This window comes from Aptenodytes patagonicus, chromosome 11, assembly GCF_965638725.1.
Source record: "Aptenodytes patagonicus chromosome 11, bAptPat1.pri.cur, whole genome shotgun sequence".
NCBI lineage: Eukaryota > Metazoa > Chordata > Aves > Sphenisciformes > Spheniscidae > Aptenodytes > Aptenodytes patagonicus.
In genome coordinates, this window is record NC_134959.1 from 5,499,752 (window position 1) to 5,525,859 (window position 26,108).

General features: G+C 41.4%; 1 protein-coding gene across 4 annotated transcripts in view; it reads right to left on the bottom strand.

Moving 5' to 3' along the window:
• CMIP (c-Maf inducing protein) overlaps positions 1-26,108 on the bottom strand; it is a 139,892-nt gene that overhangs the window by 44,649 nt on the left and 69,135 nt on the right. For all 4 annotated transcript variants that reach the window (XM_076349059.1, XM_076349060.1, XM_076349057.1 and 1 more), the window contains 2 exons: positions 21,525-21,650; positions 9,576-9,626 (listed from right to left, as the gene is read on the bottom strand). In XM_076349059.1, the coding sequence (XP_076205174.1) occupies positions 9,576-9,626; positions 21,525-21,650 (177 nt within the window). The remainder of the gene's footprint in view (positions 1-9,575; positions 9,627-21,524; positions 21,651-26,108) is intronic.

Here is a 26,108-nt window from a genome sequence, read left to right on the forward strand (position 1 = left end):
GAACATGCACAATCTTATCATCGTTGCACTTTGACCAGGTCTACCAAAGAAAAAGCTGTGCACAAGGCCACCGCGGAGAATAGCCAGGCAGCATACCTGCTGCGCAGAACTCCCCCTACTCTGACACTACACCCTTCAGATCCCACTCAGGCAAGACAGAACTGGTCATCACTGGGAAAACAGGACAATGCCTCATCTGCAAGGCTGCAAAACATATGCCAGTAACTTCAGGCACGTAAGAACTCTGATCGGAAGAACCTTCCACCTGAGAAACCACCTCAAATTGGGATTAAGCAGCTACTAATGCTACACATTGTAGTAACTGCTAACAAAAGATAATCTCTGAAAGATAATCCATCCCCCTTCTATTTTCTGGGAAATGCCAGTAAGCTTAGGTAGCACCGAGTAGCACACAAAGCAGTTATTTCTGCCCAGATATGCAAACCAGATTAAAAAGCCACGTCATCCCTTTTCCTTCTTACTCTCCACTGCTAGCAGTGGGCACCCTCGGCTTTTCCTGCCCTCCTCCCCTCTAACCAGTCAGCAAAACCTTCCAAATGGACATTTACCCACCTGTTTCACTTTCTCCTCCTTGGCAAATGTATTATTTTGCTGAGTTTCTAGCACTTCAACACCATAAATTGCTTTGAAATTGGCTTCTCTCTCTTGTGCACCTGCATCATCAATGTCGTCAGCAAGAGAGATGTGCACGGCTCGAGCAACACGTTTGTGTCAGAAAGCTGCTGCAGAGCCTTAGGGAGAGCACAGATACTGGATACGGATGTGATGCTTGCAAGCATCTTAAAAGGGACTTCAGAAAAGCAGGGTATTTCTGTCTTCAGACCACTGGGCTTTGGAGCTCTGAATTTTCCAGTTTCTCACAGGGAGACACCAGATTTCAGAGCAGCATTTGCATCTGAAACAGTCCCATCACTTTGTTCCATGTTTTTATATCGCATCTTATTGCACCATGTCAGCACAAAACCCCAAACCTCCTGCAACTCTTTAGCCTACCAAGATGCCACTGAATCTCTGCAATTTGCTTGTTTTCTTTCTCCTTTGTACAAATACTGCGTGACTTGCAAGACTGAATCAAGTCTCTCAGCGTTCAGTTTTCTGATCCCAAGGCTAGCTTCCTCGCAGAGGATCAGAGATCACTGGGGTGCTACCAAAACCACTGCCCGCCTCACATTCAGAGATGGGCCGCTGCAAATAAGTCACTCACAACAACCCTGTTGTCCTTGATGGATTTTGCCTCTGGTCACACAGCCTAATCTAGTATTCCCATCTTAGATACGACAGTAAAGAGCACCAGAGACCAGGCTATGGTAAATAGCTGTGATGCAATGGCTTCTGAATGAAGACAGGGGAATGAAGGGCATACTTTTACTAGCATTGTTTTCTCATACTTTTTTTCTGATTTTGAAACAATCACTATTCTGGGAAAAAAAGACAGAGGTGCGACAGACAAGCTGACATGTGACTTATGGCAAGAGCTAGGGCAGATGATACAGGCTGTGACGCTTGCAACATACTGTTTCAGGTTTTTTGGTGGATATTAGCAGCAGTTTTATAATTCTCTAATACATTATGTATACTATGATGCACTCAACACACTAACTATATTGGAAGAAATAAACGTAAGGACAAAACTGTGCAAGAAAAGAAAGAGAAATGTAAGACAACACTTAGATCCCCTTTGCTCCTTCAGGCCCACGTAGGTCTTCTGGCACCAAGAGTCCTCATAACATCCATAATGCAGAATTGGGCCCCACGACAGCAGCTTAACAAGGCACTTAGCATGTGTCAACTCCCAGAGTTAGGCTTTCACACACAATGCATCGTGTGAGAAGTATAATTACACTCCTGGGAAAGACTACCAGTCTTGTCCTGTCTTCATAAGAGATCTCCTAAAAACAGATTTTCCTGCAGCTAGGAACCTGAACGAAAGACTCTTTTTGGTGCAGCTCTATATTATGACAGCTATAAAGAAGAAGTTGTAATTTGGTGAAACTAGTGGTCACCATGACCTGGAAGTCCTGAATTGCAAAGAATTAGTCATAAGGTCAGCCCTGGAATAATACAGAGGAACAATTCGCCAGGACAAAAACCGAGGATCCCTCTTGGCTAGCAGTTCAGCATTCCTGAGAAGCAACATACTCCAGCAATTGTATTTACTCCTCTTCAGAGCAGAGACCTAAGTACACAATAACAAGCTGACCTGTTTATTCAGCTGTTTTTGACACCCCTCTATCTTCAGACCTAATATTGGTTTGAATAGGATAGCATCCAAGTCTAGAGGGGAAAATTTAGAGCTGGTCCTGACTTAGCTAAAGCAAGATAGAAAATAACTATCTAGTTTCTACTCAGATTTCACCACTAGACTGTTAATTGGCTTGAGTTCTGCCTCCTTAAAAAAGCCTGTTTTGGCAATGCAGGAGGCAGCTACGGGTATACAAACCATGCGTGCGTATGGCTAGACGAGGGCAGAGCAGCTCAGAGCAGCAGCTCAGATCCAGGCTGGCATCTCAGCGTGTTGCCGAGAGCCTCTTTTGGTTGGACAAAGTGCTGTGCTGACACAGATATGCAACTCCCAGATTTAAACTGATTCATGTTAAGCCAATGCAGAGCACAGACGGTGATCAGTCGCCGCTGCTGCAGACGTACCTTATGGGAGGAACCTGCTCCAATGTCCCCCAGAAAGAGTGAGGTATTTTCCTAATGCAATGGCAGTGAAAGCGATTTTGTTCAAAATGCTTAAAAAACCCCTAACCACTCTACCCGTTCCAGTTCTTAAAACATCACCAGTGATTGATAAAAAAATAAGAGAAGAAACTTTCCATCTATATCCAGTTCTGTCAACATCTTGTCCGTTTTTCATCTATTAATTTTCGCTTCCCAAAGTGAGATCAATGCCTTTTGCTGCCGACAGCAGTTACCTCTAGCAAACTGAGTTCTCAGAAACAGAAAACAAGGCCAAGATTTTTCAAGTGACTTCTGATAACAGATAGCCTAAGACTGTCAAACTCGTGCAGGAAAATGAGGGAACCAATGGACTTCATGTGCTCATGAAGATGTTTTAAGCCAAAAAAAAAACCCCACACAAAAAAAACCCAAAACCCTCCCCCCAAAACAAGTAGTAGGGGACAACACTTAACTACAAATAATAAACATTATGGAAATAAAAGGCTGTAAGTATGACAGGATTTCCATGATGTAGCTCCTGAATTTGCAATGAGGTTGTTCAGACTATAGACCGTGTAGTGTTATCAATCACCACATCAAGAGCAAGGGGATGTCACTGGAGAGCCCCACGCAGGCAGACGCAGCTGCATTTCAAATTACCTTTTAAATACAAAAGAAGAACAAATCTTGGCAGTAAGCACCAACCTAACCATGAGAGGGTGCATCAGGAACTGAAAAGTGCCAAGATATATTTTTAGTCCCACTATGTTCACTAGAAAGCTCTAACTGGTACCAGCTTCTCTTCTTGGCAACACAGATCCATTAACACACCACTTGGACCCTGCATCTGTTCCCTACGAAGTATAAAGTCCAGTCTGAAACTCCACCAAGATGCTCAAAGTCCTGCAGCGGAGAGGCTCTGGCTATCTTAAAAACCTGTTCATGGTCTCCCACAACTGGTACTCATGCATTCCACGGGAAGAGTAAAACCACCAGCCAAAAACTTGTGGCCTGCCTTTTATCTGTCAAAGCAAGAAACTTGCTCCTCCAAAACTCGTGTGTGTCGTCAAAGCCCACAATGCTTTCAAAGCCCTGAGGCTTTGAAAGGCAAAACTTAATTCCACAGCTTAGGTTCCCATTAATATATTATTGACTTGTACACAGACACAAAAGGAAAAAGAAAAAATACAAAGAAAAAAAAGCTGTCGTTGGTCTAATTGTATGATAATTATTTATTGTTTCACTTCAGAATAACAGAAAATGGGAACTTCTGTGTTCTGTGAAAATACCTCAGGTTTTCAAGGTTTTCAGCTAAAGAAAGCAAAGAAACAGCCAAGACAACTACAGTTGCATGTGCTGTGTAACCACCAAAGAGAGGGTCTGAAGTCCAGGAACTACCACTCCAAAGAACTGCTGAGCTCTTTGAATAATATTTTCACTATGCACTACAGCACAGGGCTATTGAATTGTCACAGGGTATCAAAGCTTCCTCTCGCAGATCATAAATTAGGTGATTAAATACAAATGACAGACATGGGCCTTTTTAACCATAACCAATGTGATTTTTTCCTGATCTCATAGTTTTAAGGCATGATTTACAGAGATTTAAGGTTATAAATTTCTTTAATGTCATCATTTAAATTCTATATAAACCCCACTCCTGTATCAGCACTATTTTTAATCATTACCATGGTGACAAAACTGTAAAGGTGCTTTACACAAGAAGGCTTTACCACACTTTTGAGAACAGTTTATCTCAACTTAGTTTTTTGCAGTTTTAAAGCACAGAAAAATAACTCCCTCTGAACTTTCACCGTTAGATACAAAAACTGGTATTCACCCACAGCTATTGTATAAAAAATATTTGGTACTAACGGACAAGGAATTAATAACCTGGACACAGTAAAGACCAGAGAGCGTATTGTCATTCAGGTCAAGTATGACTTTATAGGACAGTCAATCCCTTTGCAATTAATAGGGCTGCTTGTGCATGGAAGTATCTATTTCCTGAAGACACAGATACAACAATCCCTATGAGAACCAGGGAAGTATTAATCCAAAATTAAAGTTTTTGAATGAAGGCCAACATTGCTTGTTTTAGCATTAAATGCAAAATGTTTGCAAATCCCAAATGACAGCATTGTTCCAGTTTCCCAATTCATGGGAATCAAAAAATGGAGTATGTGTAGAACATGAATTTTAAAACAAAGGTAACGTGATTGTTGACTACAAGTCAGGGGTGCGTATGCATGCTGGGCTGCATGAGCACGAGCACAGACAGCAGGATGAGGGAGGTGACTGTTCCCCTCCGCTCAGTACTTGCGAGACCACACGTGAATACTGTGCCTGGTTTGGGGCTTCACAGCTCGGCTGTAGAGGCTCTCAGCAACCTCGTACAACTTCAAAGTATACCCTGCATTGAGTGAGGAAAAAGGTGGCATGGGTGGGGAGAGGACCAGATGATGTTCAAAGGTCCCTTCCAACCTAAACAATTCTACAATTAATACATTTGCACTGTCCGTGCTAACAGATGGGTAAAACCCCTAACCAAGCAGCACTACTCATTAGGGGGACAATCGAGAACTGGTTAACAGCATCAGTAGGAAAGCCAAGGTATAGGCAAGCCTTTCTAGAAGATCCAGGTCAGAGGCGCACAAAGCTCAGCTTGAGTCATACTTCATGCTTTACTGCAGACCTAGGTCTGTTCTTTCCGTGTTGTGTCAATTCAGGACATTCCCCCAAAGGCCATCAACTGACATGTTTCATTGCTGCATCATTCAGCTAACTAGAAAACACAAGCAACCCACATCCCACAATAAGGGTGGTGTTCAGAGTTTACTATCAAGCATGCTAAAAAATGCAACATGCCCTGTGTAACCTTTAGGTGTATTCCCCCCAACAAACGTAAATCTATACCTGTACTCCGTATCACAAGAGAAGACCTAAAGACCCCTGGGGACAAGACCTCACTGATGTCTTTTTTAATTCAAGTGCAACATGGTACTAAATTAGCCAAGCGGTTCTTTTAACGACTAATACTTTAAGCATGTGGTGTAGCAAGGCTCAACGTCTTCTACAGAGGATGGTACCTCTATGTGCTCAGCACTATACAAATACACAGAAAGTCCTTAGCCCAAAGGTGGCAAGATATAAACAAGCAACAAAGTAGATGGATGCTGTCTGGGAAAATGGCAAGGGTACATATTTGCTTATTTGTGTGTCCCCCAAAATTACAGTACCCCTCAAAGCCAAGTTTAGCTGTATTCATCCCCTGTAGAAATGGTTGGTTACCACTGTATCTAGCCTAGATCCAGAGAGGGCAATGAACTGCATGTCTTATTCTCTTTTGTATATTCACAGAAAGTGTTATCTTTATTGATATACTGTTATGACTTATCAGCTTCCAGATACCAAAGATTACATATCATGATTTCAATCCAACCTCCTTGGTTGAAAGGAAAAATCCTTACACAATGGATTAATGATTTGTTTATGTTTGAGGATCTGGACAGTTGTTAACATGTTCTGTTTATTCTCTGGACAAAGATAGTTTGGATTAGCTATAACCCAAAGGAAATCAGGATTTCTAAAAATAGGCTGAGGTGGCCAATAATCCTTTAGGAGTTGTGATACACACTGATAACCAGATTAAATGAGGAATTATGAGTAACCCTTAGCAGGAAGATTTGAAATGGAAAACCCAAAAAGAAAATTACTACAGAAAGAACAGTCTGTCCCTACATCCATGCTCTCTTCAATGAGCACAGTATTCAAGGAGAAAGTCGCATCTAAAAAGCTGTGTAAGCATCTTGACAGCTAGTTAGTTGGATGACACATAAAACCTCTTGGAGCTGGATCTAAAACATTCATAATTATGTGTTTGGTTTTCTTTCATTTCTGTTTATCTGTAGCTTCTCTTTTATTATTCTCTGGGCTGCAGAAATAAATTATTCTTGATTTTTATTTCAATGTTTGTCTCTAGAACAAAAATTATTTCCAGGGTGCTGGCTGGCAAATTGAATTCCCACAGCGTGTTAATCCTTAAAACTGCACCACATAAAAGCTCTCTCACAGACCTTAGCACCTTTATACAAGACCAAAGGATAACCAGTATGTGCCCGAACTTGAAGAGCTTCCCTAAATATTTAACAACACAGCTATTCACTGGACTTAGCCATTTTCCAGGTAGCTCAAATTACATGCAGCATCTGACTCCCAAGGCTTGAAGCACAGGAAAAGGAGCCAGAAGGACACTGACAGAATATGAATCTGCTCCTACAATTGTAATTTCAGTATTCCTGTTTTAAGATCATGGGGGGCAATCCCCACTGCTGGAATCCAGCCTGGTTTGGGCAGGACAGGGGAAGTGAAGGTCTCCTGCTCCACCTACACCTAATGCCTAGTACAGTGGGGCTCTAGGTTCAGCTGGACCCCCTAAATGCTTCCACCACACAAGTACGAACAATAGCAAGCTCATCTCTGTTGAAAGTTTTCCCCTGTAAAACTGCTTCAGCTATCTGCACCACTTTGCATCTGTGTTCTACATGCCTGCAGAAATGTTTTGACCAATTATTTGTAAGACCACTGGACAAATATATCATTCATCAGCACAACCACCCAATTATAATACAGCTGCGGCGATCTGTCTGCCAGCTGGTGTTTTGTGTAAATGACCCATTCCAGAAGAATAGGCTTCCTGTTTTTTTGTGGGTTCCCTCACTACCTGCTTAATCATCAAACCATACAAATTATGGAGTGAGATGAACCTTGGCACCTGGCTCTTAAAGTCATAGGCTATGGTGCTAGTAAAGTGATAAACTTCACTAGGGTAGACCACATAACTGCACTCCTCCATTCTCCTTAGAGATACACCACTTGTCTCTTCGTTCTGTCGTGATTTCACTTAAACCTGCCAAATATCAACTAAAGTAAAGAGCAGAAAGTTACCAGGTGCTCTTCCTTTAACTATTAACCAACAAAACCCGTCAAAACTATCTCCATTTTAGCAAAGAGGAATTTGTTAGTGTAAAGTACCTGGGCAGTGACTAAACCCTGTCACTGTTCTTATGGGAAAAAGCTACTTGCTATTCTTGGTAAAGGGAAGGTCTTTCAAATCAAGATAATGTTTCACTTGTTTTTCAGAAACGAACTTAATGGGGGTGGGGAGGGAAGCAAGGAAGCAAAAATAAATTCTACTTTGCAACAAGTTAAATTACTCAGAGTTTCCCAAAATGAGAGGCTTGGTCAGAAGCATTGGAAAGTTTAAGAAATACTCCTTTAAAAACAACTCCCACAGAGCAAAGCTCCCTCTCCATGACCAAAAGGCATGTGAGCAAGCCAGGTCATTCTGTCTAGGCTCCCCACACACACACACACTTTAATTGATGGGGTAGGTGGTGGTGGGGCCAGGTTGCATCTTTACGACTCTGGTTTTTTTTGGGTGTTTTTTTTTTTTTTTTTTTAAGAGTTGCACCTCCGACCCCAATTTTCCCCTCACTTGCAGGAGCGAAGCTGGCAAATGCCACCAGCACATTCGTACCACAGCCATCCTCATTGGGGGCGAGGTAGAAAAAGAAATTCCATCATCATTTCTGTCCATGCTTTCGCTGATCATCCTTGCCTGCCAAAGCAGGAAGGAAAATAACGGCCACATGGAGATACTGTCTCTGCATGCTTTAAGATCTTTGTTATCCTCAGGAGTTGCAATGAAAGCAAGACTGGCTAGGCATTGTGTTAATGCTACTGTCAAGAGGCCAAAATAAAGTGCCACACCACAGCCCAGCCTTCTGCTATCAGCACTACTGTCCCACGCTCATTTAGGCAATCAGGTTAACAGGCTGGAGAATACGCCAGTGGTCTGGAAAAGGAGATCTTGACACTTGGCTTTTACTGATAAGAACCTGGATCCACTCAGAATATGATTCTGCCAGATGCTGATGGCTATACAAAGCACACCAATACTGTAGTTTTGCCACACAACTATTTTGCAACTATCAAACACACCTACAACAAAACCAGTTTGGTGGGAGGGACCTCCTTATATTTTCATAAGTGGTTGCTGTCAGCAGGCTGAAATCTTGATAAGCTACCCAGCCAACCTGGCTGACTTCACTGAAACCCTGCCGAAGACAAGTCCTGAGATGAAAAGCTACTGCTTGTGTTTCCCACTGCAAGACAAGAGAGGACAACCATATTCAGCATCTGGCCAAAACTTGTTTCCAGCTGCATCAAAGATCCAGACAGATTCCATCCAAAGGTCAGCAGCTACCGTTTTCAATGAGGAATGTGCTGCTTTTGAGAGACAATGTTGTCACTGTGATCCACTGCCCCTACTCAGGGCAATCAGTCCATTGTTCCCACTGAAAATGAAAAGGGCTCGAGACCTCTGAAATGGAAACTGCCTTTAAATCCAAATCATCCTAAAGCATAAACACAGACTAATGCATAACAGATTGATGCTACTTACAATAAGCAACTCTAAAAGACGCCCCTTCTCCCTAGTTTCTCAGAAAAAGAAAACAAACAAACAAACAAAAACCCCAAGTATCCCAAGAGTCCAGAGCATATGATTAGGCTGTAGTCATTCTGTAACGTATTACACTTCATAGTATAAAACCAAAACCAACCAATCTCTATACTGTCTAAATGTGAATTTACTGGCTATCTACTTTCTGAAGTCAATCATATGTTGATAAAGCTGGGCTATGTAGCAAGTTAATTTGTCCACTTCATTCATGATATGAACAAGTTGAAATTGCATACATATTCTGATTTAAAGTTTGTGTAAGAAAAAGACTTTATCCATTCAGGGCTCTTACAATGAAGGAATAGGGAATACTAAAAAGTATTCTTAGAGGCATACAAGGGAGACAGCGAAGTGCAGAACTTACCTTCCACTGCAAAGAATGGAACCACTGATCCCTCAGGTAACTGTTTGCAGCCTGTAATAAACAAAAGTTACAAACAGAATCATTAGTTTCTACCAGCGTTTCAGATCACCCAGCCAAAACTAAGCAAGCGACCCATGAGGCTGCACTCACCAAATTCTTCTCAACTTTATGACCCTTGCTAACTTCACCCCCAGCCTCATCTGAGTGAGGGAAACTCTTTGCTCAAAGCTACACTTTACATTATAACCAGTTTATTTTCACAGAAAGCAGTGACATGAAGACCTTGCTGCAAATGGAAAACACTGAACCAAACCCTTACAAAACATTAACCTCCTATGAAACAGTGTCCAACCCAAAGACTGAAAAATCCTCCCTGATTTCAATCAGGTTTTGGTCAGATCTTTAATGTCTGTAGGACATTTGCCTTTGCTATTAATTGTGGGGAGCAGAGTAAGAAGACGGGTTGACATTTTACTAGGAGGGGTGGGTTTTCTCCATACTCCAGTTTCCCTTCTTGTCCTGTTCCTCAGCTGGCCCCAAAGCAATTGAAATAACGTCTTAGCTCTTTCAGCGATATTATAACAGAATGAAAAGCGTAACACATACAGACGGGCAGATACATGCACAGACTGGTTGCAGCAACGACATAAATGTTGCAATAATGACTCCCAGCGATCACCCGTTTTTGTCCGTATTAAAGCAGAGCTGCCAGAAATTCTCAGTGAGAAGCCAGGTCCGTAGCCAATGAAAGAATAGTTCAACACTCCCAAAGGTCAAAAGGCTCGGTATCAAAAAATATAAAAGCATCTGCAGTGACGTAAATATGCATGCCTTAACAAGGTGACATAAGTTTGAAATATTTGAGTGGGTAGAGATGCCCTTTGGCTTTTCCAACTCTATCTCATCACTGCCAATGGGCAATTTTTACTTACGATTCAAAATGTTTCAACACAATCAGTGAAAATTACAGGATAGCCCAGAAATCCATGTTTAAAAAAAAAAAAAAAGGTGAGGCTCTTCACCAGCTAAAAACCACATTCTTCTTGCAAATTAAAGCATCCTTCAACAAATTTCACCCCCCCACACCTTTTCAGGTAAGTATTCAAAATCCACACCGCAGAATGAATTTTATTTCCTAACACTGGTTCAGTTCACTGATAATGGCAAGAATACTAGAAGTAAAAAAGTTGCATGGTTACCAAAACTGTGTTTCATTTCAAGGTCAGATACTGATGTCACGGTGACATAAATTTGGACTAATTTCTCTGAATTAAATGGAGTAATGCTCTTTTATATATGTATTAAGATCTCCAGGCAATAAGGCAGAATAAATCTATCATAAATAATCTTGGCTGACCACAGAGTTTATCAAAAATGAACTTTCCATTTCATGAAGAATGCTGACATATCAGAATATGAATTTGCATAATTGAATGGAAACAAAAAGCATAATTTCCTTTTTTTCTCTTTTTTTTTTTCTTTGCATGCAATGAAAGATTGTAGAAACATTTAGAGTGCAGATCTTCAGGATATTTTGGTTTGCCAATATTTAATTATTTTCTTTCTGTTATTTACACAGTATTTTATGTATATGTGTGCATTATAACATATGATAAGATAGACCTTTTACCTATATATGTTGTAGAATTGAATTTCAATTCAAAATACTTTATACTATATTTTAATAAAAAGGTCAAAAATAATTTGCCACAAAAAGCCTGAAGAACATTTTTAACATAATTAAAAAGGCATGAAGTAAATATGCTTAGATATTTCTTATCTTTGTCCAGACAAAATGCTTTAAAAACCCACCAGATTTTGTTGAAAGATTCAATTTCAAATTGAACCTTTTTTCTTTTTTTTCCCCTCTAAAGGAGAAAACTGTTTCATGGAGGGGAACAAAAACCCTTTATTTCAAATGCTAGCATCAAAGCCCTTTAAAGAACAAGTAAAACTGAAAGTTTTTGTACTCTTGAGCATGTATACTAAGCAATAGCGCCAATAATACTGCAAGTTACACATCCATTATTTCCTTAAAAAAACCATATGCAGATTGATTATATAGGAGCTATGCAAACTAAGATACTGTTATTTAAATTTATAAAATCCAAAATATTCTAGGGAGATGAAGTACTTCTCTCAAACAGGCAAAACGTCAACCAGATTTAGTCTCTGGTCTGACCATTACATGAGTTGAACCAAAAATGCACTGAAGTCTGAAGCAAGAGCAAATGCTAAAGCCCTAAATGGGAACTGTTGAGAACTGTTAATTATTCTCCTACTTTTGGGATGTCAGTAGCTACAGACTGTAAGACCACTACAAATAATTACAAAATACTATGTGGAGAGAGATTGTGCAACCGACTGGAGCCTTACATAAACTGGATGACAGAAACTATTAATGAGGACAACAGAATCAGGCAGAGGTAGACACAAAAGTGGACTGCAAATACTGGAGGAGAAAACAAAGAAAGAATGCTATAAAAGGCAAAACCAAAACTGGCAGAGGAAAGACTTGTTTAACTTGACAGCAGTGATATACACAAAGCATTTAAAAAGTAAAATTAGCAAAGTGACCAGGTTCCAAGTGTGGGACCAAGCACTGTCTACACCTAGTGTTAGCTATTGTAGAGGAGAAGTGATGAAGAAAACTTGCATCTGGGTTAGGAGTTTGAACCACTCTAGAACTAGAAACCCTCAGAGCTCGGGTTGTTGTTCAAGGCCACTTCCAAGGAAAACGAAGACAAAGAAGACAAAGTGAACACAAAAGTGGAAAAACAAACCTTTAGGGAATCCCCACACTTCTATTAATGATCAGGACTCAACGGTAAGAGGAACTTGGAAAGTCAAAGGTCATCTCACCAGCGCTCTTTCCACAGTGTTCAACACAGATAGACCGAATGCATTTCACCCAACCACCGTTATCTGGATGGAGCTGTCTGACACCAGCATTCCCCACTTCTCCCAGGCAGCAGAGGCTAATCCTCCCAGTGCACCCTTCCGCCTGCCTGACTCCAGCAAGCTGCAAAACCACAGCGATGTGCAGGAAACGCTGGATCTTTTGCATAGAACAACGAAGTGCTCGCTCTTGCACAGCATCCCTCCTTCCTCCCTCCTCTTTTTCAGGCTTACACTGAGAAAGGGACTACAGGGAATATTTCTTTCTTACCAAAAGAACTGGGAGCTTCATAGCATGCCGGGATGACAGAAGAGCCATCAGGCTCGTGTCAGTGCTCATCCAGACAGCTGTCCAGCCAATGGCCACCTCTGCACACACTGACTTACTCAAGCATACAGGTTACTGTGCATAAAATTTCTGAAGTTTGGAGCAATGTGCACCGAAGTGTAAAGCAGTGGAGAGAACTACAATTCATTTATAGGGGCTGCACACACACATTTACAGTTTTATCTGTTGTGCGTTCCTGGAGCCCAGCACTTCTGCACTGAAGCCATCACTTCCCAGGAATTGACACCTACGTTTTTTCACTCCAGCTGAGGGCATAACCTACCATATTTATTCAGCTCTAGGGTACAGTAAAGAGGAGAAAATTACACACAAAAGACTTTAAAACAGGCTTTCCTTAGGCACTCTGACCACACAGGGAAAGTTTTTCTTACTCTCAGCCTTGCCCACACAGTGGGTCCAGTTCTACACCACTAATCTTACAGCTACCTTTTCAACTTAACAAAAAGATTCAACCTGGAAATGTTTTGCCTGCTGTTGTTACAAATAGTCAATGAGATAGGAATGAAGTACAATGGAGATTTTATAACCTGTTGTGCTGGTTTTGGCTGGGGTAGAGTTAATTTTCTTCCCAGTAGCTGGTATGGGGCTGTGTTTTGGATTTGGGCTGGAAACAGTGTTGATAACACAGGGATGTTTTCGTTACTGCTGAGCAGTGCTGACACAGGGTCAAGGCCTTTTCTGCTCCTCACCCCACCCCACCAGCGAGCAGGCTGGGGGGGCACAAGGAGTTGGGAGGGGACACAGCCGGGACAGCTGACCCCAACTGACCCAAGGGATATCCCACACCACATGACGTCATGCTCAGCATATAAAGCTGGGGGAAGAAGGAGGAAGGGGGGGACGTTTGGAGTGATGGCGTTTGTCTTCCCAAGTCACCGTTACGCGTGATGGAGCCCTGCTTTCCTGGAGATGGCTGAACACCTGCCTGCCGATGGGAAGGAGTGAATGGATTCCTTGTTTTGCTTTGCTTGTGTGCGTGGCTTTTGCTTTCCCTATTAAACTGTCTTTATCTCAACCCACGAGTTTTCTCACTTTTACTCTTCCAATTCTCTTCCCCATCCCACCGGCGGGGAGTGAGTGAGCAGCTGTGTGGGGCTTAGTTGCCGGCTGGGGTTAAACCACGACACCTATCCATGTAAAATAACAGTTTGGGCCCCCTGTGTGTTTGGTATGTTTAGGCCCCAATTCTGCTAAGGATTTTGTTCTCAAATGCAATGGCTTTAGCAGGATTGTGGGTGGCACACAGTCCAACTGATTGGAGCTTCTTGCACAATCAAGGCCTCCTCTTGTTTTTGCACAACCACAACATAGTAGAAAAGTACTTTAGAAAACAGGAAAATGTGGCAGTAAAACTCTTAGAAGGTGCAAGAGGATTCAAACTACTTGTAACTTATTTATTATTATTCCACTGAGGAGGAAGAATATCTACTTTAAGAATGCCTACTGTAGGTAGTACTTTTTTTTAAGATGAGTTGATCCTGGGACTGTGTTCTGAAGGATTTTATATTCTAATTTTTGGGGTGTAAATGTTCAGTCAGAGAGGAAAAGCCACCTGGGATCAGCTGCAGTACCAACTTACTCATAGGATTAATTTCATCAGCTTCAAAAACACCGCTCAGAGCAGGAAAACTGTGCAAGAGATTAAATGCCTGCATATACAGAGCTTTGGTCAACATGAGTAAATTTACATCTTTGCTCAAAAAGGGAAGTATTTTTCTCTGCACCCAAACTACTTCATTACTTCCTATTCAATGAGTAGGAATACACTTTTTCATTAAAAAGCAGTGAACTTTTTAAAAGCAGATTTTGTCTTTGCTCACAAAAATAGGAAACTGACCACTTGTTTCATGCCAGTGTTACAGCCCCTGCAGTAATTTCCACCCAGGCGAGGAGGAGACAAAATAGGAACCTGCGTGCTGCTGAGAAACAGAACACCTGAAACTCTGCAAGAAACCAACCACTCCAGAAATGATGGTGAAGACCTTTAGCTAATATAAATACTCGCAGCTCCACTGATACCAATATGTCTACAGCAACAAGCATCAGCAGAAAATTTGTCATTTACACCACACTGCACATGCCATGCTACCAAGTTCCTTTAACGGTAAGTTAGCACTACGGCATCCCTTTTTACTGGCATGTGCGTTACTCAGAAGAATACAAGAACAGGCTTGTCCACGTAGCAAAAAGTTCCCAGATTTTTCCTTACAACAGCATCCTTCATACATATCCTCCTAAGAGGTTTTGCCATCTGAAAAGATGTGGCAATAAGTGGGATTTGATGATCCAGATTCTGGTTTTAACTCTTCCTGGTTTTATTCTATGTTTCTCTTTCTCTCCCTCGTTTGCTCTCTGGTCAGCAGGGTGAGGTTTTGTTATGCTTTCCTCCAGCTGATATTCGTTACTGGGACTCGTAAAATATTGCGGGCTTCTCTGCACCAATTTATTATCAGCCACAGGAACAGCGGAGCAGAGCAGCTCAGGGCTGCAGGAAGTCGAACCCCCACGGCACGCACACTGCTGCCTCATGCAGACTGTACAAAACCTTTACACTGCTGATGCACATCCCGGCGTTGCACCTCCACAACACGGGCAGGCCTGCAAGCAAAACCTGCCACTCTTCTGGCTTAACTCAAGGTACAGACAGGGTTGCTGGTAACTGCTAGAAATGCTATTTTTCCCCGTCTCTGCAGGATTCTGGTCCTTGCATGACCTCTCCTCACACCAGCAACATCGGCTGGACTCACACTTAAAACAAAAGCCAGGTTCTCCAAAGAGACTAAAATAAAATGTTACTAAAAAAATCCAGTGGAAACATTTACCGTGGGGACTCCCTGGCAAAAACAGCGTGCTCAAGCACCGAGCTGAACGTGTGACTGTTGTGCTTGTCAAGGCTTCCTGTTCTGTTTGTTTTTCCTTCTGACTACACTTGATTGCCAAGAAATGAATAAAATAACACTAGCGGTTATATCCCCACTAGGGATGGAAGTGGCGGCTTTAAGGCATTTAGGACCCATCCGAAAGAAAGGACACCATGGGAAAGCAGGCAGTACTGTCATGACTAAAATACCAAGGCCTTTTTCCTAGGACTCTTTCTACATTTGGTGCTTAGCAGCTTGTGAAATTATAAGGTTTTTTCAATCTCTTTCAAAAGGTTATTCCAGTTATTTCACTATCAATAGCAGCATCCTCTTCATAATCATCCACACAATACCATAATCGCACATTGTGCTTTACAAACGGAAAGTAGAAGAGCAGAAGTTTAGCCCAGCTCAAGGAGGCCTGGCTATTACTCATACTAAAGAGCTCACGCTTCTTCAACGGCTAAATTTACCTCCTATTTCCTGGCCTAAAGAGCTTGTGGCCCACGAGCCACCCTTCAGCAACACCTTCCTGCTATCCCAATAGTATGAAAGAAAAAAAACCTGCGAGAGCTGATTGCTGCTCATCGGAAGGACCAGGGACCACATCACTTGGCAGAAGGAAAGCAAGCACAAGCCACCAGCATGTCTAGAAAACTGACTGTCCATGACTCCCACAAGGGATGACGAGAATCCCCAAACGCCGGGCGGTGAAACACACCTGTCCTCAGACAGTTGTGCTTATACAATAAACACTGAGTGGGAAGCACACACACGAAGACGACTTTTCGATGAGATCCCAGCTCAGATTAAGCTGTTTGCTGCCTGAGAACCAAATCCTCCTCTGAAACCCAGGTAGACACGTCCTGTTATCGTGATCCGATTTCCTAAGAGGAGCTGCATCACCTCCGGCGCTGCTTGTCAGATTTCATGTGTTAAAATAGGTTGGGATGGGTCAGTATTGCTATGGGAGGACATCAGGATGATGTAAGGAAAGGTAATGGCACTCGTCCTTCTCTGACTCATTACTGTGCAGTAATAAGCCAGAAATAGACCTTGGTGACAGAAGACAGGGGGATGAGAACTTGAACGTGGACTCGAACTCTCTTGTGGCATTTGTCGTGCCTAACACAGACAAATACACAAAGGATGCTCTAACACCACATGCTGACATCCTCCCACAAGGATTGCTGGAAATGAATTTCCATCTGAGGGAAATGCCAGTTGTCCGAAATTGCTTCTGCTTCAAATCAGTGAAGCAGAAGTTGGAATTTTAAATTTCTCTGCAAAATGAAAAATCGGGAAAGCCTGTGATTCAGAACTACTAAAATGCTTCATTTTACGTCAAACCATGTCAATTATATCCCAAAGTATTAAAGAATTTACAATACAGCATGTGCAAAAACATAAAATATAAAACTGAAATTAATCAGAAATATGAAATAAATCGGGGGGTAGTCAAAACAGTTCATTTAAACATTTCTATATACATAAACGTCATTTAGATCAAGTCTTTGAAAAAAACCAGATTTCACCAAAAGTGCACTTCAGAAGAAACAGTACTAGGAACATGTTTTGGACTAGTTTGACTTGTTCCACTATTATACATTTCCTGATACCAGAGTTGGACATTACATCAGAGCATGCTGCTGCTCAGACTAGCAGGGCAGAATGATTTTCTAAGAGATCATAAGTCCCAATTTCCCATAAATGTATTGAAGTCTCTTGCAAATCTGGAAATAACTGAAGCATACAAGGGCTAATTTCTCAGAATCTCTGTTTCCCAGCACCTCAGTGAACATGTCTTTTGGATACTTAAGACTCTTTGTCACATATACTTGAGAATTTCTGCTGAACTCGGCTACTTGATAAATCCAGTTTTTACATCTTGATTTCTTAAGTATATGTCCTGGTTTCGGCAGGGATAGAGTTAATTTCCTTCCTAGTAGCTGGTACAGTGTTTTGGATTTAGGATGAGAACAAAGTTGATAAGGCACCGATCTTTTAGTTGTTGCTAGGTAATGCTTACACTAGCCAAGGACTTTTTAGTTTTCCATGCTCTACCGACTGAGACGGCTGGAGGTGCACAAGGAGCTGGGAGGGGGCACAGCCAGGACAGCTGACCCCAACTGGCCGAAGGGACATTCCCTACGATGGGACGTCATGCTCAGTACATAAACTGGGGAAAGCTGGCCGGGGGGGCCGCTGCTCGGGGACTGGCTGGGCATCGGTCAGCGGGTGGTGAGCAATTGTACTGTGCATCACTTGCTTTGTGTGTTATTATTATTATTAACATATTATTATTATTATCATTTTATTTCAATTAGTAAACTGTTTTTATCTCAACCCACGAGTTTTTTCCCACTTGTGCTCTTCCAATTCTCTCCCCCATCCCACCAGGTGGGGGGGAGTGAGCGAGTGGCTGCGTGGTGCTTAGTTGCCAACTGAGATTAAACCATGACAGTATACTAAACGTAACTTTTAGTACTGTTTTGGATTTGTGAATACACATTACAGCTGTATAAGGGAAATCTATTTTTATACTCCCTCCAATCTGACCACATTTGATGAATTGAGACACTACGAAGGACCAAGTCATACTAAAAACATTTTTAAAGTTTGTATTTTCAATTATGTTGAAATTCCCATAGAGTTATAATGTAATCTGATCCAGTCCGCTCAGCCAGTCAGCAACAAACATAACAGAAGCCCAGCTCACTCCACTCCTTTATCAGTTGCTATGAGGTTACATAAAGACACCGAACTTTTGGAAGAAAATACCAAAGCATCCATGCTAAGATGTTACTTTCTCACAAACGTAATTATTTGTGTGTTTGGTTTGTTGGGGTTTTTTTAAAGAAACAAATGGCAGGCTGCTCCAGATTAAAGTCTGCATGCCCTACCAATTTCCTTTAAACTCAGCAGGGAGCTGTGGGTTCAAACTTTATCTTGTTTCCTATTAAGCAGGCCTGTAAAGGCAGCTACCATAAACTATAGAATAAAGACTTAAAAATGGAATTTGGAAAGGCAGATATAACTATTCTAGCGGTTGAAACAGATATAAACACAAATGCTAGCACCACTAAGGAAATTTATGGAAAAAACAGAGTCAAAATTATCACAAGAAAAAATCAAAATCATTCAACCTGACAAATGAGTTTCTTTCTAATTAATTCAATTAACGGATTAGGCAAGGAAGATTTCGTCAATAATGAGGACCCTAATCTAGCTGTTGGGAAACCATGGCTCGTCTTCCTGCCTTCCCCCATGTCACGCACAGTAGAGGCTTTTTAAACCACAGAATCAGGACTTAGGTGGACTTGCAGCAGCCTGTCTGAAATTCAGGCTCCCTACACTCTCCGGTAACGCCGAAAATTGGTAAGTCATTTTGAGCCACAGAAATTTGCTAGGCACTGAGCAGAGGCATGTACATATGCTCCGTGTGCAAATGGGACACATGCCTGTGCTTCAAGGACATGTGAAGAGACACACAAATGCCACCTATGCACCAGAAGAGTCCACGAAGTTAGATGTTCTCAGGTCATCCCAAACTTACTCAGCTGCACCGTTTTCAGATTAAAATGGGGGAATGGCTGCAGCCCCCTTTTACAGGGCTGCAAAACCCCAGGATTACACCTGTGAAGTAAATGAAAGGGAGCTCCAGAAATATACTTAACAAAGGATGTGGCCATGAATGTTTCCATGTACACCTCTAACCATTTCAGAGTGAAAGTGTATTTGCTATGTTGAAAATCATCAAAACCTCATGATATTTTTATGACATTCCAAAACCATCCCAAATGCCAAGCAGAGGAACCACGTGAAGGGCTGAAGTCAAGTACTATGTTCTCTGAGCTGCTGGTAAACAGCTCTGCGTACGGACAGACCCATCAGCCTGTCTGAAATGAAGGCAAAGGAGAGCTGGACCTAGCTGGACCTAATATTAGCACAACCTAGTGTTAGTCATATTGGCTTCCCAACTCAGAGTCAACTTTGCTGTCCCACGTCTCTACAGAAGTCTGTAGTATGGAACACACGGACCAGCTTGGCACCTAGCCTTGGGTTACCGAATGATACCACTTAGGTTATTTTTCTCATGATCTGCAGGTAGAGCCATTTCAGAAGAGCTTTGACTAAACTCTCCCTGGATACAGATGGTGCCACATACTTTGTGGACCTACAGGGGCTTCACCCAACAATTCACCACCAAGAAATAATGAAATTCCTTCTGGAAGAAATGCCCTATGAGGAGTGACTGAGGACTTTGGGTTTGTCTAGTTTGGAGAAAAGGAGGCTGAAGAGTGACCTCATTGCTCTCTACAGCTTCCTGAGGAGGGGATGTGGAAAGGGAGGTGCTGATCTCTTCTCCCTGGTATCCAGTGATAGGACGCGTGCGAATGGTTCAAAGCTGCGCCAGGGGAGATTTAGACTGGACATTAGGAAGCATTTCTTTTCTTTACCGAGAGGGTGTTCAAACCCTGGAGCAGGCTTCCTGGAGAGGTGGTCGATGCCCCAAGCCTGTCAGTGTTTAAAAGGCATTTGGACAACGCCCTTAACAACATGCTTTAACTTTTGGTCAGCCCCGAATTGGTCAGGCAGTTGGACTAGATGGTCATTGTAGGTCCCTTCCAACTCAAATAGACTAGTCTAGTCTAGTCTATTCTAAATGCTGGACTGCACACCACGGATCAGTGCACTGCGTACCATGATTCTCATGGACAAATGATCCAGCAGACATGGTCATCACAGTCATTAGTGTATCATTCAGTACGTTTCCATCTTTTTATCTATTGGACTACATTTTGCACAAAAGTGGTACAGTTAAAGTGTGCGTGTGTACACACCCAAACACACAAGCTCTATTATGATCAATCCTTTTAAGTTGTTCATACTTTTTCAAGAAAAAATAGCCTTTTTAATTTTTCATGAGTTATCCACAGTTTAAACTGATCTTTTCTTCACATTTTCTGCAGAAATTCCTCACCCAGTCTTTTTACAGCCCTACCTGCTGGAAATGCATATCCACAATAGTCATGGCTGTATATTTAACTGAAAAAGTAAATTCCCAAAGGGTAACAGGTAACAAATTGTCTTTGAAACAATGTTGAGAACTATGGTAAGAGTTAATTTGGGAGTCAATTCAGTATTTTTCAAGCTATGACTGTTCAAAGTTCTTTGGGGGCCAAGCAGCTGGGTTTTCAGTTGCTTTTCTTTTCCTACTCTAAAGTAGTTCCAAAGCTCAGTGCCGTGGAGTGCTTTTCTGTCACTAAAACTTGCAATGACCTAAAGAGTCCTACAAAGCCTCAAAAGTGGATGAAGAAATCTGGAATAATGTAAATGAAGTGTCTTCTGTTTGAAAACAACACTTAGAGAACTAGCATATGTAGATATCCATACAAATATACTGAAATCTTCCAATGAAGATCGAATATCTTTTAAAAAAAGATACCTGTCAGTTCCAGTGCAAGTTATGGGTTTCCCATATGAATTGAAGGATGAAATTTTTAACTTGTTTCATGCAGGAATAGGACTATATGTAAAAATACAATTGTTCCAGGCCCGCATCAATGTGCCTTTCCACAGAGCACTACTTTGATGCACAAAATCAGCAAGAAGATTTAATCATTGTGGCCCAAAATTTCCATTCTGACTGTCAAACAACATTTAAGAGTTTCAGAGCTATCACCCCGAGCAAATTTTCCGGTGGTTAGATAATTTGACAGCACTGAGTTCTCTGCCTTTTCTGAGTCCATCTAATTAAGATTTCATACATAGCAAACAGAAGTTAAAGGAGATTCACAGTAAGAGAGAAAGAAAATTGTACTTCTGTGTTTACCATACCTGCAGTAAGACAGTACCCCCTGGGATTGTGAGCTGTAAACAGTACTTAGGGGCATTCTCCCAGGAGAGCAGTTGAACATCCTCAATAGCACTGTAGGAAATGGAGTTTTCCATGTACCCAGTTGGCTGCAAGAAAACAGAGGAGAGGAAAAAAAATGTTTACTTATTCATCAGAAGTTTCACAATTTCAAAGTAAGAACAGCACTATCAAAATTACTCTTGGTGTTGAAAATATGTGCAAAATATCTGATTGGAAAGCAAAATTCCTATACAGGCCATTCAACAGAGAGATCCATCCAGCCACCTCCAACTTGTTCAAATGTTAAGATCACCCACATAAAAACAAAACCAGGCCAGACCCAGGTGCCTGAAATACAAAAATGTCAAATTGCATTTGTTCTGGACCCAAAATCAATGGAACATAATCTCAGGTTGAACTGAGCTATGAAGGGGTCTGGCCGTGCACATGCTATCAATGTACGAAGAAGCATCTCATTCATACATGCAGAACAGCAGTGTACTATATTAAGGTAGTTTTATTCCATGCATTCTTGTTCTTCTCCCTGGCTGCAAGGTTGATCAAGCACATCATCAAAATCTAGACTGCTACATTTGACAGTGGCTCTTGGGGCTCCAAAGATTCAGCCCTCAGCTTTTAGACTCAAGCAAAAGCAGAGCAACCAACCTATTCATCTCAGCCTACATGTAAGTACCAGTTTCCTGCACAGACTGCTGATGCCCATTTTCAAGTGAAAGCCACAATTAAAACATAAATAACTAACTGTGCTTTGCAATTACACGTACAACATAAATTGATAGTAGCAAGGAAACAAAGTTAAACATGAAACTCCTTATTAGTATCCCCATAATTCTTAGCCCTTACAGAAGTACAATTATCTCCAAGATAAGCTGAAATATAAATGTATATATGCAAGCACACGTAAAATTATGTCCTAAACATAAGTAAATACACAGAGATATAGCTGTGTATCTATCGAGTATGCGTACATACACCATACTTTATGCAAGTCTTCATGTTGTTTAAGTAATTTAACAGAGGTCTTCAAAGACGTCATTTATTTCACTTTGCTATAGCGTAAGCAAACTGATCAGTATTGCTATGGCAGAGAAACTATTTTCATACAAAAATACTGATTAATCCCACCACGTGGATAAACCATTGGGTTAGCCATGTCTTGCAAGAGAATAGAGCTTATTACATTTATGAATTATTTTCTCACTATTACTGGTTTACATGTAACTTAAACTTCTCAAACTTACTCCCACTGTGCCCAATACATAAGTTATTTTTAACTGACAGTCTTGAAATAAAGAAGGCAAGGGAGAAACCACATCTACTTCAGGGTCAAACAGGGCCAACTCTTAAAATCACAACACAGGATTCCTGGGGGCGAGTGTGAAATAAGCAAATTGCATTTGGAACGTCTCTACTTCTTATTGGTACAACTTTCTTCCATAAGTTAAGTAGGTGGTGCGTCTGGAAATCGTACTTTGAAGTTATACACTTCATACATGTTCATAAGGCCATAAACGTCATCTGCCAAAATGCAATGATGGCCCTGTCATCCACCTTTGCTGCTACAAAAAGTCAGTTGCCTTTTCAGCAAGAAAAACCCAGCAAGCCAGGGAATTGAACTTTAATGTATTTTTCACTAACACTTGTTGTGGCAGTGTTCATTTTACACTAGCCCTCGCTGGAAACAATTTTCGCTGCCTCTTTAACGAAAACCTTGTTATGCAGGAAGTATGATAAACTTCTGCTTATTCATTTACCCACAATATTGTTCTACACTAGTGACTGGAATCCCAATGGCTTAACGCTGATACTGTACGTCATGCGTTGCCTACTGGAGAGTAATTATCTCCTTCTCACAGGAAGCCAAAGGCCCAAGATCCTTTGGTAATCAGCATTACAACACTCAGGGAAAAATATGAAAACAGCCAGCATAAAATCTAGTATGCTCAGGAGGCAAAGTTATCAAAAACATGCTCTGAAAGACTGGAGAAGGGAGAAATCCAGAACCAGCGGATGCAAACATAAAATGAAATTAATCAAAGCAATTTAAATTTCTCTCTTAAGAAGGTGCTGACTGTCCTTAATACCCTCCATTAACATCAAAGAGGATTTGAAGAATTCTCACAGAATCTGTTCCCAAGAGAAGCCTCTTCTATACCTTAAACCATCCATTTAAACAGCGTTAAAGGTAACTGATCCGGTTCAATCACAGCTCTCTAACCATACACAAGTGATTTCATCTCAGGCATAACTTACTCTCATCGGACAGTCCTTTTCGTTAAGGAGAATGGAGGAACACAGAGTTCTGCCGTCTGCAAAGGATGGGAAGACTACCTAAACCATAGCATGGAATTACACAGATGGTTCCTCTCTCCAAATGAAAGCATTATGCCAATGAGGTAGTTTATATAGCACTAATATGATCACACTTCCATACCTTCTATCCAGCCATACCTCACACACTGTACCTTTACCACAGTTGTTTGCTATCTTACTCAAAAAAATGAATAGCCCCAATCTATTTTAATCCCTATAAGCAACGTTATATGCATTGTTTCTGTTTTCATTAAAAACACCGCGTTCTAGGGAGTGAAATATTTTCAGTCCTGAAAACACCAGCTATAGGTAGCTTCACCTCTGTTTTGCAATTGAAAGAGTCTAAAGCAAAGTGATTTGCCACTGTGTAGAGCTCCCTGAAATTGTGCTTCTAGATGCTGTCGAACACTGAAGACCACACTCCCACATTAGGGCTGTGCAGAAATGCTCTGAAGAAGCACTGAAACAGAGCTGTCCTCAGACCGGAGGCTTCCCAGACCTCACAAGGCTATGGTGCTCCTCACAGAGAGACCATGGCACTAATGAGGCGAAGGTCAGCCCCGCACAAAGGTGTCCTTTCCCTAATCCCTGCACACACACAGATGCGAGGACAGAGCAGTGTTCCCCGGTAGTGTTTTCACAAGACCAAGCACAGTTCAGCCATTTATCAGGAAATGGCCTGGGGTAAAACCACAGCCTGAGTCACTGGTTCCTCTTAAAACACAGGTTATTTTGACATTCAGGTATGCGAACGTCGATCACCGTGAATCATTGTGTTCGATAAATAAGCAGTGCAAGTGTTGCACGCTCTCATGTTCCAGCTGGTCTTGCTTGCACACACCCCCAGGAGCTGCATCTTCAGCCCCAGGTCACTCCATGGGATATTCAAATTAGAACACCACGTAAGACCAGAAATGTGCAGTCAGAGATTTGAAAATACCTAAAATGACACCGATCCTCAGTGGGTCACCATGGAGCATCTGGCATCAATACCAGTCTTAAGCAGCATTCTCACCTCCATCTATCCACTTTGCCTCTACCCATACAAATATTTGCCTGGCTGTGGCGCCAGGCAGATCAGGGAACCCATCCAGCTTTTGCCAGATTACTTTTTAGCTCCTTCGGCCCCATTCCTAACGCAAAACAGAAACTAGTATGTTAACATAACTTAGGGGGCAGCATATCATGGGGAAAGCAGTGAGCGGTGAGGACCTGAACATTTCAGTCTAATTTATTCGTATGAGCCAGTCTACAGCCACAGCATCTTTGAGCAGTAATACATCAAGTTCAGTTGAAAATGCCTTTATTTAAGAAAATAATAATTCTTATTTTTATAGCTGTCCTTTTTGAAGGGAGATTTGTATTTCTTGGCAAAGTCTGAAATCTATCAAACGAAGCAAGATAATGCACTTCTCTCATTCACTCTACAAAATTAATCCTGACTTAGAAAACTTTGGCCAGAGAATCTACATATGTCAGCTTACAGATTTACAGTTACAGTTTTAACTTCTGGTCGTTTGCTTTTGAACATGTTCTGAAAAACTGTAAGAGACTCATAAATGAAAATGAAATTTATTACAACAAACAAAAACCCTAAGTCAAGGAAACATTTTTCTCTTCACATTAGCCTTTAGCCTCCTAACGAAACATGCAACTTCTCCATTGGGAAATCAGGTATGTTTTAACCTCAGTGAGAAGTGTCTTTTTTCAGTTCCATAAAGATTTATTAATCATACAGCTTTGAAACAACTTTGTACCAGAATAGCCACACACCAAAACGTACTATAAATCAAATCTTAGGGGAATCCAGTGCTCCCAAAACTGGAAGAACATGTAAGCTCATGCGTAGGGCTAGTTTTCTCTTAGCGTTTCTGGGAAAAGTCGGCAGCAGCAGACTACTCAATAATGCAAAAATCTGCCCACTTGTTTCCATGGGAAATTCTAAAAGGGAAAGAATAAACATGACGTCCATTGTTAATATAAGGCTTGTATGCACTTACTCATATAATAATGTACTAAATCTTCAGCTGCATATTTTCCAAAGAAAGCGTCTAGAAAAGATGAATTCTACAAATAGAGATGGTTATTTGCATTAAAATATTTAGACTGACAACTCCCACCAACACAACAACAATGAAGAATGATTTTCCCAATTAAATACTCCAGATGGTGGGGGGAAACAGGGCTATTCCAGACCCTTGCTCTTCCACTGTCAGGGGCTTATTTTTTTC